Source organism: Neolamprologus brichardi, chromosome 2, assembly GCF_056152115.1.
Source record: "Neolamprologus brichardi isolate AB-2024 chromosome 2, ASM5615211v1, whole genome shotgun sequence".
Lineage (NCBI taxonomy): Eukaryota > Metazoa > Chordata > Actinopteri > Cichliformes > Cichlidae > Neolamprologus > Neolamprologus brichardi.
Window position 1 is genome coordinate 19,092,589 of NC_142105.1, and position 11,805 is coordinate 19,104,393.

General features: G+C 42.0%; 2 protein-coding genes across 2 annotated transcripts; one reads left to right on the forward strand and one right to left on the reverse strand.

The window, feature by feature from the left end:
* Positions 1–313: 313 nt before the first annotated feature.
* Positions 314–1,172, reverse strand: her5 (hairy-related 5). The gene is made up of 3 exons (XM_035909644.2): positions 1,094–1,172; positions 905–1,000; positions 314–781 (listed from the first exon to the last, which is right to left on the reverse strand). The coding sequence occupies exons 1-3, from the start codon at positions 1,142–1,144 to the stop codon at positions 314–316; spliced, it is 615 nt and encodes a 204-aa protein (XP_035765537.1). The 5' UTR covers positions 1,145–1,172.
* A 3,306-nt stretch (positions 1,173–4,478) lies between these two features.
* On the forward strand, positions 4,479–5,744 carry her11 (hairy-related 11). Its single transcript, XM_006781810.1, has 4 exons — positions 4,479–4,532; positions 4,748–4,843; positions 4,969–5,062; positions 5,149–5,744. The coding sequence occupies exons 1-4, from the start codon at positions 4,479–4,481 to the stop codon at positions 5,742–5,744; spliced, it is 840 nt and encodes a 279-aa protein (XP_006781873.1).
* Positions 5,745–11,805: the final 6,061 nt, after the last annotated feature.

Below are 11,805 nucleotides of genomic sequence, written 5' to 3' on the forward strand. Positions count from 1 at the left end.
CAGTAAAGCAGGGAAAGCAATTTTACGCACGTCCTGTCAGCACAAATATATGTTTTACGTACTGATACGTAAATGTGAAAAAAAAAAACAACTTGAAAAAACATTAAAAATATCAGCACATATAGGCGAGGCTCAACGTTTTAAAAAGAGAAATCACTGATTACACTCGTACATGTGGGAGGTAATAGAAATTGACTTGAGTTATACAGGCTGCGCAGTAGCCTAAAAAATACACATTTATACATTTTGCTCGCATAGTTACAGTAGGTACAGTAGTTACATGGACTCATAAGCCTCGGTCTTGATGCTGGAATCACTGAGGCCAGGGCCTCCACAGGGGATCAGGGATGTGCCCCACACCTGCGGGGGACAGATTGCTGGTGTCCGCGTGGAAGCCAGCCGTCTGCGTCAGGTAGTGGTGAGAGAGCTGGGGGTGATGGAAGGGCAGAGGATGACGAGGCAGAGCAGCAGGAGGATGGTGGATGTGGCCGGGAGTGGTGGGGTGCATGGGGATCTCTGGAAGCGTAAAGGAAGCCCGAACAGCTGCTCCGCTGGGCTCCCCTGCCTCCTGGCTCTTGCTGGCTATGAACTGGTTGACCCTGAGCAGGCAGGTCCTCATGCCGTCATGGTAGCTGGACTGGCAGGCACAGGCCGGTCTCTGCTCCACGGACAGGGCCCTCTTTGAGGCCTGATGATCCTTCTGTACATCCTTCTCTGCCTTCAGGAAATCGACCACACTCTCTAGAATCTCTGCCTTCTCCACTTTCGGATTCTTTAGTTTCTGCATTAAAGGGAATGCACGTTACTCAAATCACTCACAAACAGCATATAAAAATAAACAACAACAACAACAACAAAAAACATTATGAACAATCGAAATTAAAACCACAACGCAGAGACGTACCTCATTGTGGGTGCTCTCCAGCATCAGAACTCGCAGAGTCTCCAGACTGTGGTTGATGCGCTCCCGCCTGCGCTTCTCCATCTGAGGTTTAGAAATCTTTGGGGGCGAAAAAGTAAAACACTTTAGACTGCAAACAGGAAGATCGCGCTTTTTGCACAAAGTGTTGCTGTCTGCGGAGATGTAACTCACCCTTCTGGCGGCCCTCTGTCCTCGAGCTCCAGGTGAAGATATAACCTTCATGCTTGCCTCGTGCCTCTCCTCGTTGCTGCAGATCTAAACCGAACGAATGACACAAGTTTGAGCCCTTGTTGCAATTTGTTGATCCCCGTGCACGCGGTCACGCCCCCTCTTGACACCCGAGAGAACTGAATTAATCTGAGTCACGTGGTTCGATACAGCCGTTGCTTCCATTGAATTTTAAATGATTTTGTTTAGGCACTCTTATCAAAAATGTTCATTGATTTAATGGAACTTTTTGAACGAGTGAAACAGCTACACACGAGGCCTGCCTTTTTACGCATTTAACTCGGAGAGTTTCTTTCAGATCGGCTCCCCAAAAGGATGAACTCTGTCTCCTCCTGCTTGATGCTTGAAAATAAACATCAGCGGTATTTGCGCAAACACTGCCTCATTCATATTTTTATTTTGAATTATTTTTGTGCGTTTCTTCATCAATTCATCAGCCTCATGTTGCCATTTTGCTTGTGCACCCCGACGCAGAATACCTTAAAAACCTAACACTCAAAGAGACTCGTTTAAAACAAACAAAAAAGCAAACGCAATGCCATTAACGGTTGTGTAATTGTTCTTTTGGAAAGTAAAATGGTGATCCAATGAATACGTTGAACAGGCACTTATTTATAGGATTATTGTTTTTAACGCACGATTTGCATAAATACACTCAGTCGTCTCTCTTGGCCTCCTCTCCACATGCTGATGACAATTTAAACAAAAATGTAAAGTTGGATTCATTACCCCAGATTCAGACTTTGATTTTTCGGCGCTGATTTTTCGTGTGTAGTGTGGTAGACCTCAGCCTCCCCCCTTAATTCCTTCCTTTAAGAATGGCTGAAGGAATAGTGGCATCTCTCAGGTCTTGTGTCAGGATTCTGTTCCCTTGTTTCTTAAGGACGTGCTTTTCATTACTGATACTTTCATTAGCTGGTGATATGTTTTTAGGCCTGCATGTTCTTCTTTTGTCCTCCACCTGTGGATTGTCCTCAGTTGTTGTTTTCTTAAGGACGAGGTGCACACGCCATGTTTCGAATAAAATCTCTTTGTGAATCCCCTTATTTGTGCAAAAAATAGTATTTTTATGCATGTCAAATTGTGTCTTAAATTTGGCATTTTTGCCCCATAGATTGAGGCCGCTGGTAACAATAAATAAATACAGAAATATTAAAACAAAATAAATAAAATAGATTATTTGCTCAAGTTCTTCCATTACGGTAGGTGCCTTTTTATGCTTGAATGATTCACATTCTGAATGCTTGAATGTTTGCTTGTTAAGTGGCTTAACAAGCAAACAGAAACAAAAAAATTCCCCAAGATATTGCTTAGACAGTGGTCAGGTACAACAACTGAAAATATATCTGTCGGTGCTGTGCTTTTGGAAACCGAATTTCCCAGAGGTACCCACCCGAGGGATTAATAAAGTTTTATCTTATCTTATCTTATATGAAAAAGCATTCGATGTCCAGAAAAACACAAACGCCTCCATAAAGCCTGAACACTACAGAAAGTCACTGGAGGCGAAGCATAAAGCCACGAGGAATGGCTCAAGACTTTTTAGAAGTTGATTTTTACACTCAGGTGTAATGATCATTATCAACATCACCAAGAAAAAAAATCTACTTTTTCTAGTTTTCTGCTGAATAACAAACATGGATGCCCTCACGGCATCTCGCTTCCACACACTGTTATGTTTTTGCTGTTCTTTAAACTTGTTTGTTTCATGTGTTTGGCCTTAAACATTTTATACATTAACAGATGTATTTCTGACCCTGATCTACTGTAATTTTTTTCCCAACATGTCATGCTGGTGAGATCCACTTTTTTCCTTCTTTAAAAAAAATCTTTCCCGGGCGTATTTATTAACTATCGAAATACAAATAGTGAAATCATCGAGCTGAACGACTGTTTCAGTGCGGCCTGCGTGTTCTCACATGACGCAGAGTGAGTGAAGTTGGCGTTAACTGCGCTTTTAGTTTGGTGTAGCTCTCTGTGCACTGCATTTATGGTCACCCTGATCCTCATAATAGGCTAAAGAGTGTGGAGATAACACTGGGATGATCGGATCACGGGGATCCAGAGGAGATTAAGTGGCTTTTCAAAAGCAATGATACTTCCGTTTCAAATCAAAGAAAGGGCGATTAGTGGAGGCCCGGGGATCAGCCCTGGTTTCTATGGCAGTCGGGAAAGAAACTCGCTCTGTAAGATACACCATTTGCAGCATGAGGATATAAAATATAGATATAGAAAGGAATTAGGCGTTCAAGTTGTGAATGCAAATACAAGTAAACGCACAGTTTGGGTCTCCGAGTGCGCTCGAGCATTAATGTGTGCAGGATTTAAGCCACGTGGACCCGCCCCATAAATAATGAGCCCGTGAAACCTGGGATGGAAACTGACTGGTCTGAAATGCTGCCCTTCTAGCAGAGAAATGGAGCATTCAGTTCTAATATGGTGACTCCTCGTGTGTGTCAGTGACAAAGGAGGCTGGGGTGTCGGACCTGACAGGTTTGGGAACGTGGAGCGAGGTCGACAAGTGGTTTGATTTTGAAAGAGTTTATGTGAAGTCCAAACACCCAACCAACTGTCCCGAAGGAGAAACCGGCACACACTTAACGCTTGGGTGTCATAATCATCATCTTCACACGTCATCACGTCAGCGCACCCTTCTCCCATTTGGCCCATATCTACAACTGTGTGCTTAAATCTAGTTTTTAACGATTATTTTGTGTGCGTATATCTGCAAACGCAGACAACACACGAGGCTATCTTTAACTTGCGCCCTGCTCCTTCATCTTAACTTGGTCTTTAAAGAAGAGGAAGGACAAAAATCACTTCATGCAACGTGCTGATGTCTCACACGTCACAAAAGTCCTTGTAGCTGCTCGTTTTCTCACTTTGTCCCTGTTCCCACGAGAATGGGATGTTTCCCATGATCTCACTTCACCAAGTGCACCTTCTTGGAAGTGTTGTGAGCAACCAAACCTCTTTCCTTATTAAAAAACAAACTATCTATCTATCTATCTATCTATCTATCTATCTATCTATCTATCTATCTATCTATCTATCTATCTATCTATCTATCTATCTATCTATCTATCTATCTATCTATCTATCTATAGGCCACGCGTTTAGCCACAGATTTAACATGTTGTCTTTAATTGTCACCATGTTGGTAACAGTTTCAAGTTTCAGTTTTCCCACAGTCACTCCAGTCTCTGGTCAGTGTCATCACACACACGTGCCAGCCAATCAGAGGTCGCAGGAGGTGCACTTATAAGTCCCCCTGTAGGAGGCAGGGGGCTTTAAACCTCTGGAGGACATTTGGATAGAGCACTGCAACATGACCAGGAAACTCCAAAACCAAACCCAGAATGATGGGAAGAGCAGGAAAAGGGTAGGAAACTGTATCATTATTCTGTGTTATATTGCATGATTCTTTTTGGGATTAGGAAAACTTTTTATCACTGTAAGCTAATGTTCTTATTCTAAATTGGGTAGACGAGGACAAAAGTAGCTTCTTAGCTTTAGCAAAGCAGTGAAGGCAGCATTCGTTGTGTTGAACTTTCATCACATCACTAAAGCAAAGCTTTGTCGTGACCTCTCTCCTAGACTCTGAAGCCAGTTGTGGAAAAGAAGAGAAGAGATCGAATAAATCAAAGTCTAGCTGAACTGAGGCATCTGCTGATGAATGCCACATCTGATCCAGTGAGTAATGTCTGAACAACCTTGTTTTAACTGTGTATGAGTTGGCAAGTAAGCCATAAATGCAGTGGGAAAAAACGGTTTCTCCTCTTCTTTGTTTTTTGATTTGACCTGTCCATCATCAACAGCGGCTGCAGAATCCAAAAATAGAGAAAGCAGAGATTCTGGACTTAGCTGTTGACTATCTCCAAAAGTGGACTGATAAAAAGGGTCCGAGCAATGGTTAGTTAAGCAAAATCAAACTAAAACCAGCATATTCATCTTCCACTTTTTTATCCCTCACATCTCTGTCTTTTTGCATCCTGCAGACTCATTGGATACGCATGCTCCTTTGGCAGACAGTGGCCACTCGGAGTCCAATGCTCCTCCTCTCTTTGGCAGAGAGAGTGCAAGTTTTCAGCGTGTGTGTGTGGCCCAGCTGACCAGCTACATGCACAGGATAACACCGGCACAGAGAACAAGCCTGATTGAGGGGCTTAAACATCATGCAGAGGGTCTGCAGCTGAAACCAGACTTCAACCAGCACGCAGCATCTGTGGATACCATTTGCTCATCCGACTCCAAAGAAGATCCTCCCGTTTTGCTTTTCCCGTCTTATTCCCCATTTCAGCCTCTCGCTTGTTCCACGCCATGCCATGACAACCTGAGCCCTCCTCCTTCACCCTGGCTCAGCCCTTCTTTCTCCATGTATGCCACCTCTTCTTTTGCGTCATTTGCCTCTCACTTCTCCTCCCCCCCCAGCCTTTCACCTCCATCTTCCAACACCTCCTTCTTTAGCTTGTCACCCACAGTTCCTCACTCCAGCCTCTCCCCTCTCACCACAATGAGACCCCCCTCAAACCTTCTACACAGGGAAGTGTTGGCACCAAACTCTTCCCCACCCATTTGGAGGCCTTGGTTTTGATGTGGATCAGAGACTGACATGCTGACAGCAGCAGAGCCACCTAGTGGGGATAAATTGCAACTGAGGGTGGAAAATTCTCAAAGCCTTGAATGTACAGTGTACAGATTTTTAAAGTTGCCTATAATGTATTACTTTTCTTGTAAATAAATTAAGTTCAAATTTGTAAAGTGTGTATTTGCTTCCTCCCGTGCCCATGTGATATGTCAATAATCTAAATCAATAGCTCCTAAACAATCCTGAACAATGGCAGAGCCATACATTTTTTTTAAAGAATATTTGTGGCCAGGCTGAGACCAGAAACTGATTTTATTTTATTTGTATTTTCAGCTCTTAATCTGTAAGGGAAAAAACAAAACCAGAACCCAACAACCTTGCAACAGATGCTAAATGTATTTTTATTTAAAATGCTAATAAGGTAAACTTGTAAATTGGGCCATTGGGTAAAGTGGGCCATTCATGGTTTGAGTGTCTCAGCTCTTTGAAACTTAACAGCCAACGGTCTCAACGACAGCTTTACAATTAGCATTTAATTTTATTGTTCAGAGTTGTTGAGGGGTGCAGGGCAATTTCTCAGGCAGCCTTAAAATACTTCACAGTGAGTGGTGACATATCAAATCAAATCTTGTTTATAATCTCACTAAAAGAGCTTGAAAACATTATTTTCATGTACATTTTCACAAGTCACAGCAGTAAAGCAACAGCTGATGGAGGCTGTGGCAACATCTGGAGGTGTGTTTGCCCAAGTAACACGGGGCAGTTCATCAACCACAGTGCAACAGTGTAGCTCTGGATTGCATCAGTGATAATTAATATTTAATGTGTGTTTTGCAAATATTAGGCTTCAAATTTCCATTTGGTTCCCTGCTGTTTTAGGACAGTATCAGAAGCAGCTCCGCTGGCTAAAAATGAGCCTACACACAGTATGCTAATGTCATGTTACTTATGTGGCATTAAAGAGCATTAGAGGCATAGTTTATCCCACTGGTTCTCAAACCTTGTCTTGGATGCCAAAAAATGTTCATGCTTCCCCCTGTAATGCCCCACCAAGGGCATCAGAGCCAAAGTTTGAAAACCATGGGTCTAGGGTACATATACACAGCCTCCACATCACACCATAAGACTGCACTTAAGACTGTGTGAGATAAATTGAAGAATTTATTGGGTTTTGACTACACTTTTGAATTCACACAGCAACTTAGTAATTGATCTTAACTGCCCTGCCCTGTGTGCCTTAGAAACAATATTAAAGCATGCCCTTTAGGACCAAGCTTGAACAGAATGTGTTTGTGTTCATGAAATGAATCTTTTAATTACATTTTTTTCACCGGCTTATGATCTCAACTCTGCCTTTGCACATGGCAGTTTGAAAGGGCAATGAGTAAGAGCCTTTAAATGAAGCAACTTGAACATTGACATGATGACCGATCACTTTTTAAAATCTGTCTGATGCAATGTTTGAAGTTAGGATACATACAATTTTAAAAATGTGCAATAAATTAACTCAAAGGTGTAAAACCATGTCAAAGTTCATCTTTGATGATATTCTGTAATATGTTTTTAACACAGCCCTCTTGTGTTGCCCATAAATTAAGCTGTAGGGTATAAGTGGACACATGTAGTTTCCAGGATATAAGAATGAAAGTGTAAAAAAGCTGAGCCGGTTTGATGATATTCCCTACACGATCAAAAGAGGGCAGCATTGACATAGCATACACCTGTGTGGCAGAGAAGGTGATCTGGCTTCCTTCGTGACCTCTCTTCCAGCGGGTGCTATAAAAGGCGGCTGTCATTCGGGCTAAATAGAGGATGTCATTGAGCTATTCCATCAGCGATAAGCTCGAGATGCACGATCATCACTCTTCTCTCTTTCCATCTCTCAGTGCTCAGGCTACTCCTTATCTTCTGATTAAATCTCTATTACAAGCTCTGAATATTTTCAGTAGAGAGGCACCAAAGGATTTGGCCTGAGAAAACAGAATTTGTCACATGAGAGAACATGTCTTTGGATAATCGTTATTCCCCCCCCCCCCCCACTTCTGAAGAAACTCTGGAGTTATGAGGTAGCCATTGTTCTTTGTCAAAGAAATGAGAGGGCACACACATCACTGTATAGCTCGATTCCCCACACTGCCTGTTTTGATAATTCTGGAAAGAAAGCAGAGACAGTTGTTCATGCTGGAGATATGATATGTTTTTTCTTTTTTCTTTTTTTGCGGCATGGCAGATAATTAATAGGAAAAGAAATCACCTCTTGAATTGACCTGACAAAGGATGAAAAATCCCTGGCATTTTCTCAGGACAAGCTGATTACAGCTGATCCTGTTACCCTCTTTAATCACTGTTTTTTTTCTGCCAGGTTGCATTCCTGGTTTGTAGAAAGCTCGAGATGTTGTGCTGTGAAGATGTCACAGGTTTGTCTCGGCCTGCAGAGAATCTGCAAATTCCTTTGTGTTGGTGCGTTTCAAAAGTCCAAATGCTGAGACGGGACTGGTGTCAAACACTTCCATCACACATGTGCACACTTGTATGTGTTGAAAGTGCAGTATGTACACTACACAGTATGCACACTGTACTTAGCCCAGCAGCTCCACAACGCAGGTGCTCTTTATGACTGTCTGCCAGAAGGAGAGACATCCAGAAAACATCTACAGGCGTTCTTTTCAGGACCGAGGGTGACAAACATCACAGATTTACTCCGACTCAGCAGCTCTTATATATTTATCAGCTTTGGTAGAGCACATTTGGACATTTCATGTTTCGTTGATCGATAATCAGTACCCAACATGCATCGCGGGTTTTAGATGCAGGTCATCAACTTAGTTTTTGTTAAAAAATAACCATAAAGTTTAGGTTATTTTTTGTTTTTGGTTAGGGTTCAACACACAAACTGATCAAATCAAACACCCTGCCCCCAAAGTCTTATAATACTTTTTTTTATTTTTATACATGAGACGCAATTTAAAGTGTAGAACTGACAAATCTAATTCTATTCAGTATGTTGAAGCTATCATACTACTGTAGTATGTCTGATGTTTAGGTAAAATTGGAACCACCCTTTCAAAAAGGTCATTTGTGGTCATTTAGTCTGTGACCACACGGGGGCGCCCACATCGAAGAGAACAAGAAATGCAAAAAGAGGTATTCTATTGATTGTTTTCTGATAGGGGCCATCTGAGAGATCAAGTTGGCTTATGGCATCACAACACTTACAACATTTGTGGAATTGGAAAATCCACACTGATCCTGAAAGTAACCAGCAATAGGATATAAAAGAAATTAGTTGTGAAAGAAAGGTTGTGCACACTCACAGTTTAATGACTTGTCAGTCACAAAGTGGGGAATGCTTTACTGTCCATTTTACTCTAAATGGCACCATAATTTCTGAAGTCGCCCCCTACTTGTCATTACAAAGAATGCAGTTTAAAACACTTATCTTTTGTGGGAGGGTATGTTTGTGACTGTAATTTCCATCATTTGCTTCACTCATAGCAGCGGCAGATTCTTGGGAATGTGAAAGGATTAGAGAAAGGCTAAATTTCTTTTGCAGTGTAAAAAATCAGGACAAGTACACACTTGAAACTGTGAGATAATGAAAATCATTTACTGTTTTACGCATGAAGACAGCAGACTGTATTAGAATTTAGTGGTCACCTCAGAAAGTCAGTGATCTGGTCGCTCAAGTCACAGGTTATTGTAATGTGTGACGTATGGAAACATTCAAATCCACTAAGGTGTCAGTGGGGCTCACAGTTACCGGCAGGATAAATTCATCTTGTTTCACTAAAATCTAACCAGTACTCTGGGAGAAGTAGCGTGTCTTATTATGGACTGTCGATGGATGACGGACGCCTGTTATAACTTGTGTAAAATGCTCAATAGATTAAAACTCCCAACTATCCCAGCTGCCAGTTTGTTGCAGGGCTAACACAGAGAAGCAGATTCACACCTACGGCCAATTAACCTAACCCATACATGTATTTGGACTTTGGAGGAAACTGAAGAGATTCCTCAAGGATTCGGGGAGAATGGCCCAAGCTTAGAGTCGAACCCCGGACCTTCTCGCTGTGAGGTGACAGTGCTATGCACCATATCACATTGCCCCAAAAAGATCATTTCAATTTTTTTAATAAAAATCATCAGTCCTGATATTTTTTCCTTGGTATTTGTCATTGAAACTAAATGAAAAAACACAAATACACTTTCAAAATCGGAACACTTCTGATTCCTCTCCCTCATTTCACAGGTCTTAACCCGTTTGTAGGTCCAACAGCGGAAAATTATCTTACACAGGAGGGAGAATCAGCTTACATTTAAATGCAGAATACTTGTGCACCTTTCCAAGGCCATTTCAGACTGATTCAGTGCTCCTCCCTATATTTTGGCAACATGATGAAATTGCCTGAAAAAGTACGCAGAGGAAAAATCCAGACAGCACATTATGCACATTTTGCCCTTCATATTTTGGAATCTGTAGAATGTGAGAAAAACAGATGAGGAACTGCTCTCTGGAGTAACTGTTTGTGATTTTCTGAACCTCTGGTGTCTGGTGTGCTGTCTATTTGTGTAGGAGTGACTGTGCATTCTTTTGGAGTTGAGTCGATTTGTTTGACTAAGCTTTGCTTTGGAAGACAGTCCATGGACCCACTGCTTTTATCAGTCAGATTAAAGGACTGCTCTAGACTCCGTAAGCATCCGCGCAGAGAGGAGGACTCCTCACTAAGATCGCATGTCAATACTCAAGAATGTAGATCTGTCACTACTCACAACTAAATATCATTTTTTCCTACCTTTCATTTCTTTCTCTTTCCCTCTTTTTGCAAAGGTCTTTGATGTAAATAGTGAAAGGATCCCAGACTGTAGCAAATTACCTGAGGACTGAAACATTTTTGACATAAGTCCTGAGAGACGAGGGCAAGCCACTTTTCCTGGCGGCCCCTTTAGCGTTTTTAATCTGGGGCTGAGGGAGACAGCGGCGCTGACAGAATGATGGGACAGCTGGACATGCTTCCAGGCCAGCAGCAAGGGGCAAAAGAAAAGCCATGAGAAGGGCCACTGCAGACATCTCAGCACCGAGCCAACGACTCAGGACTGCAAACCAAAGCAGGACGCAGTGTGACACGTGTCCTTGGGAGACATCTACTTCCTCCACCTTTCTATCTCAATATAACAGTATGCATCTGCAAACACGAAGGAGGGAATTATAAAAGAACTGCTTTTGTTTTTTGTTTCATTTATGGCAAAAAAATGTCTCACACTTATGATATGTAGTGATGATGACTTATAACTGCAGTATTTCACAATAGCTTTGACTTACAGAAGGGGTGTCGAACTCCAGGCCTCCAGGGCCGGTGTCCTGCAGGTTTTAGATCTCACCCTCGGTCAACACACCTGAATCAAATGATTAGTTTGTTCCCAGGCTTCTGGAGAATTTCAAGACATTTTGAGGAGGTAATTTAGCCATTTAAATCAGCTGTGTTGGATCAAGGACACATCTAAAACCTGCAGGACACCGGCCTGGAGTTTGACACCTATGACTTACAGTTTCAATTATAACATAAAAGAGATTGGAACTGGTTCATTAACACTATTAATGTAATAAATAATTAATGAAGAAGCTAGTTTGATGATGCAGATAACACATTCAGTAATCGATGTCGATTAAATCACAATATTACTGCACATATGCTGCAGATCTCTAGACCAGGAAACTCCAGGCCTCGAGTGCCGGTGTCCTGCAGGTTTTACATGTGTCCTTGATCCAACACAGCTGATTTAAATGGCTAAGTTACCTCCCCAACATGTCTTGAAGTTCTCCAGAGGCCTGGTAATAAACAAATCATTTGATTCAGGTGTGTTGACCCAGGGTGAGATCTAAAACCTGCAGGACACCAGCCCTCGAGGCCTGGAGTTGCCTACTGCTGCTCTAGACTAATTAATTTTAATTTAATTAAATTCAGTTTTATTTATATAGCACAAATTCACAACAATATCACCCCAAAGTGTTTTATACTGTAAGGTAAGGACCCAATGCCAACAATCAGATGAGGCCCCCAAGAACATG

What these genes read in the sequence shown, in the direction of transcription:
- her11 (XM_006781810.1), top strand. Translation starts at nt 4,479, where the DNA reads ATGACCAGGAAACTCCAAAACCAAACCCAGAATGATGGGAAGAGCAGG. An exon ending in TGAATGCCACATCTGATCCA is followed by an intron (nt 4,844 to 4,968) that starts GTGAGTAATGTC and finishes CATCATCAACAG; the next exon opens with CGGCTGCAGAATCCAAAAAT. An exon ending in TAAAAAGGGTCCGAGCAATG is followed by an intron (nt 5,063 to 5,148) that starts GTTAGTTAAGCA and finishes TGCATCCTGCAG; the next exon opens with ACTCATTGGATACGCATGCT.
- her5 (XM_035909644.2), bottom strand. Translation starts at nt 1,144, where the DNA reads ATGAAGGTTATATCTTCACCTGGAGCTCGAGGACAGAGGGCCGCCAGA. An exon ending in GACAGAGGGCCGCCAGAAGG is followed by an intron (nt 1,001 to 1,093) that starts GTGAGTTACATC and finishes TCGCCCCCAAAG; the next exon opens with ATTTCTAAACCTCAGATGGA. An exon ending in TGGAGAGCACCCACAATGAG is followed by an intron (nt 782 to 904) that starts GTACGTCTCTGC and finishes CCTTTAATGCAG; the next exon opens with AAACTAAAGAATCCGAAAGT.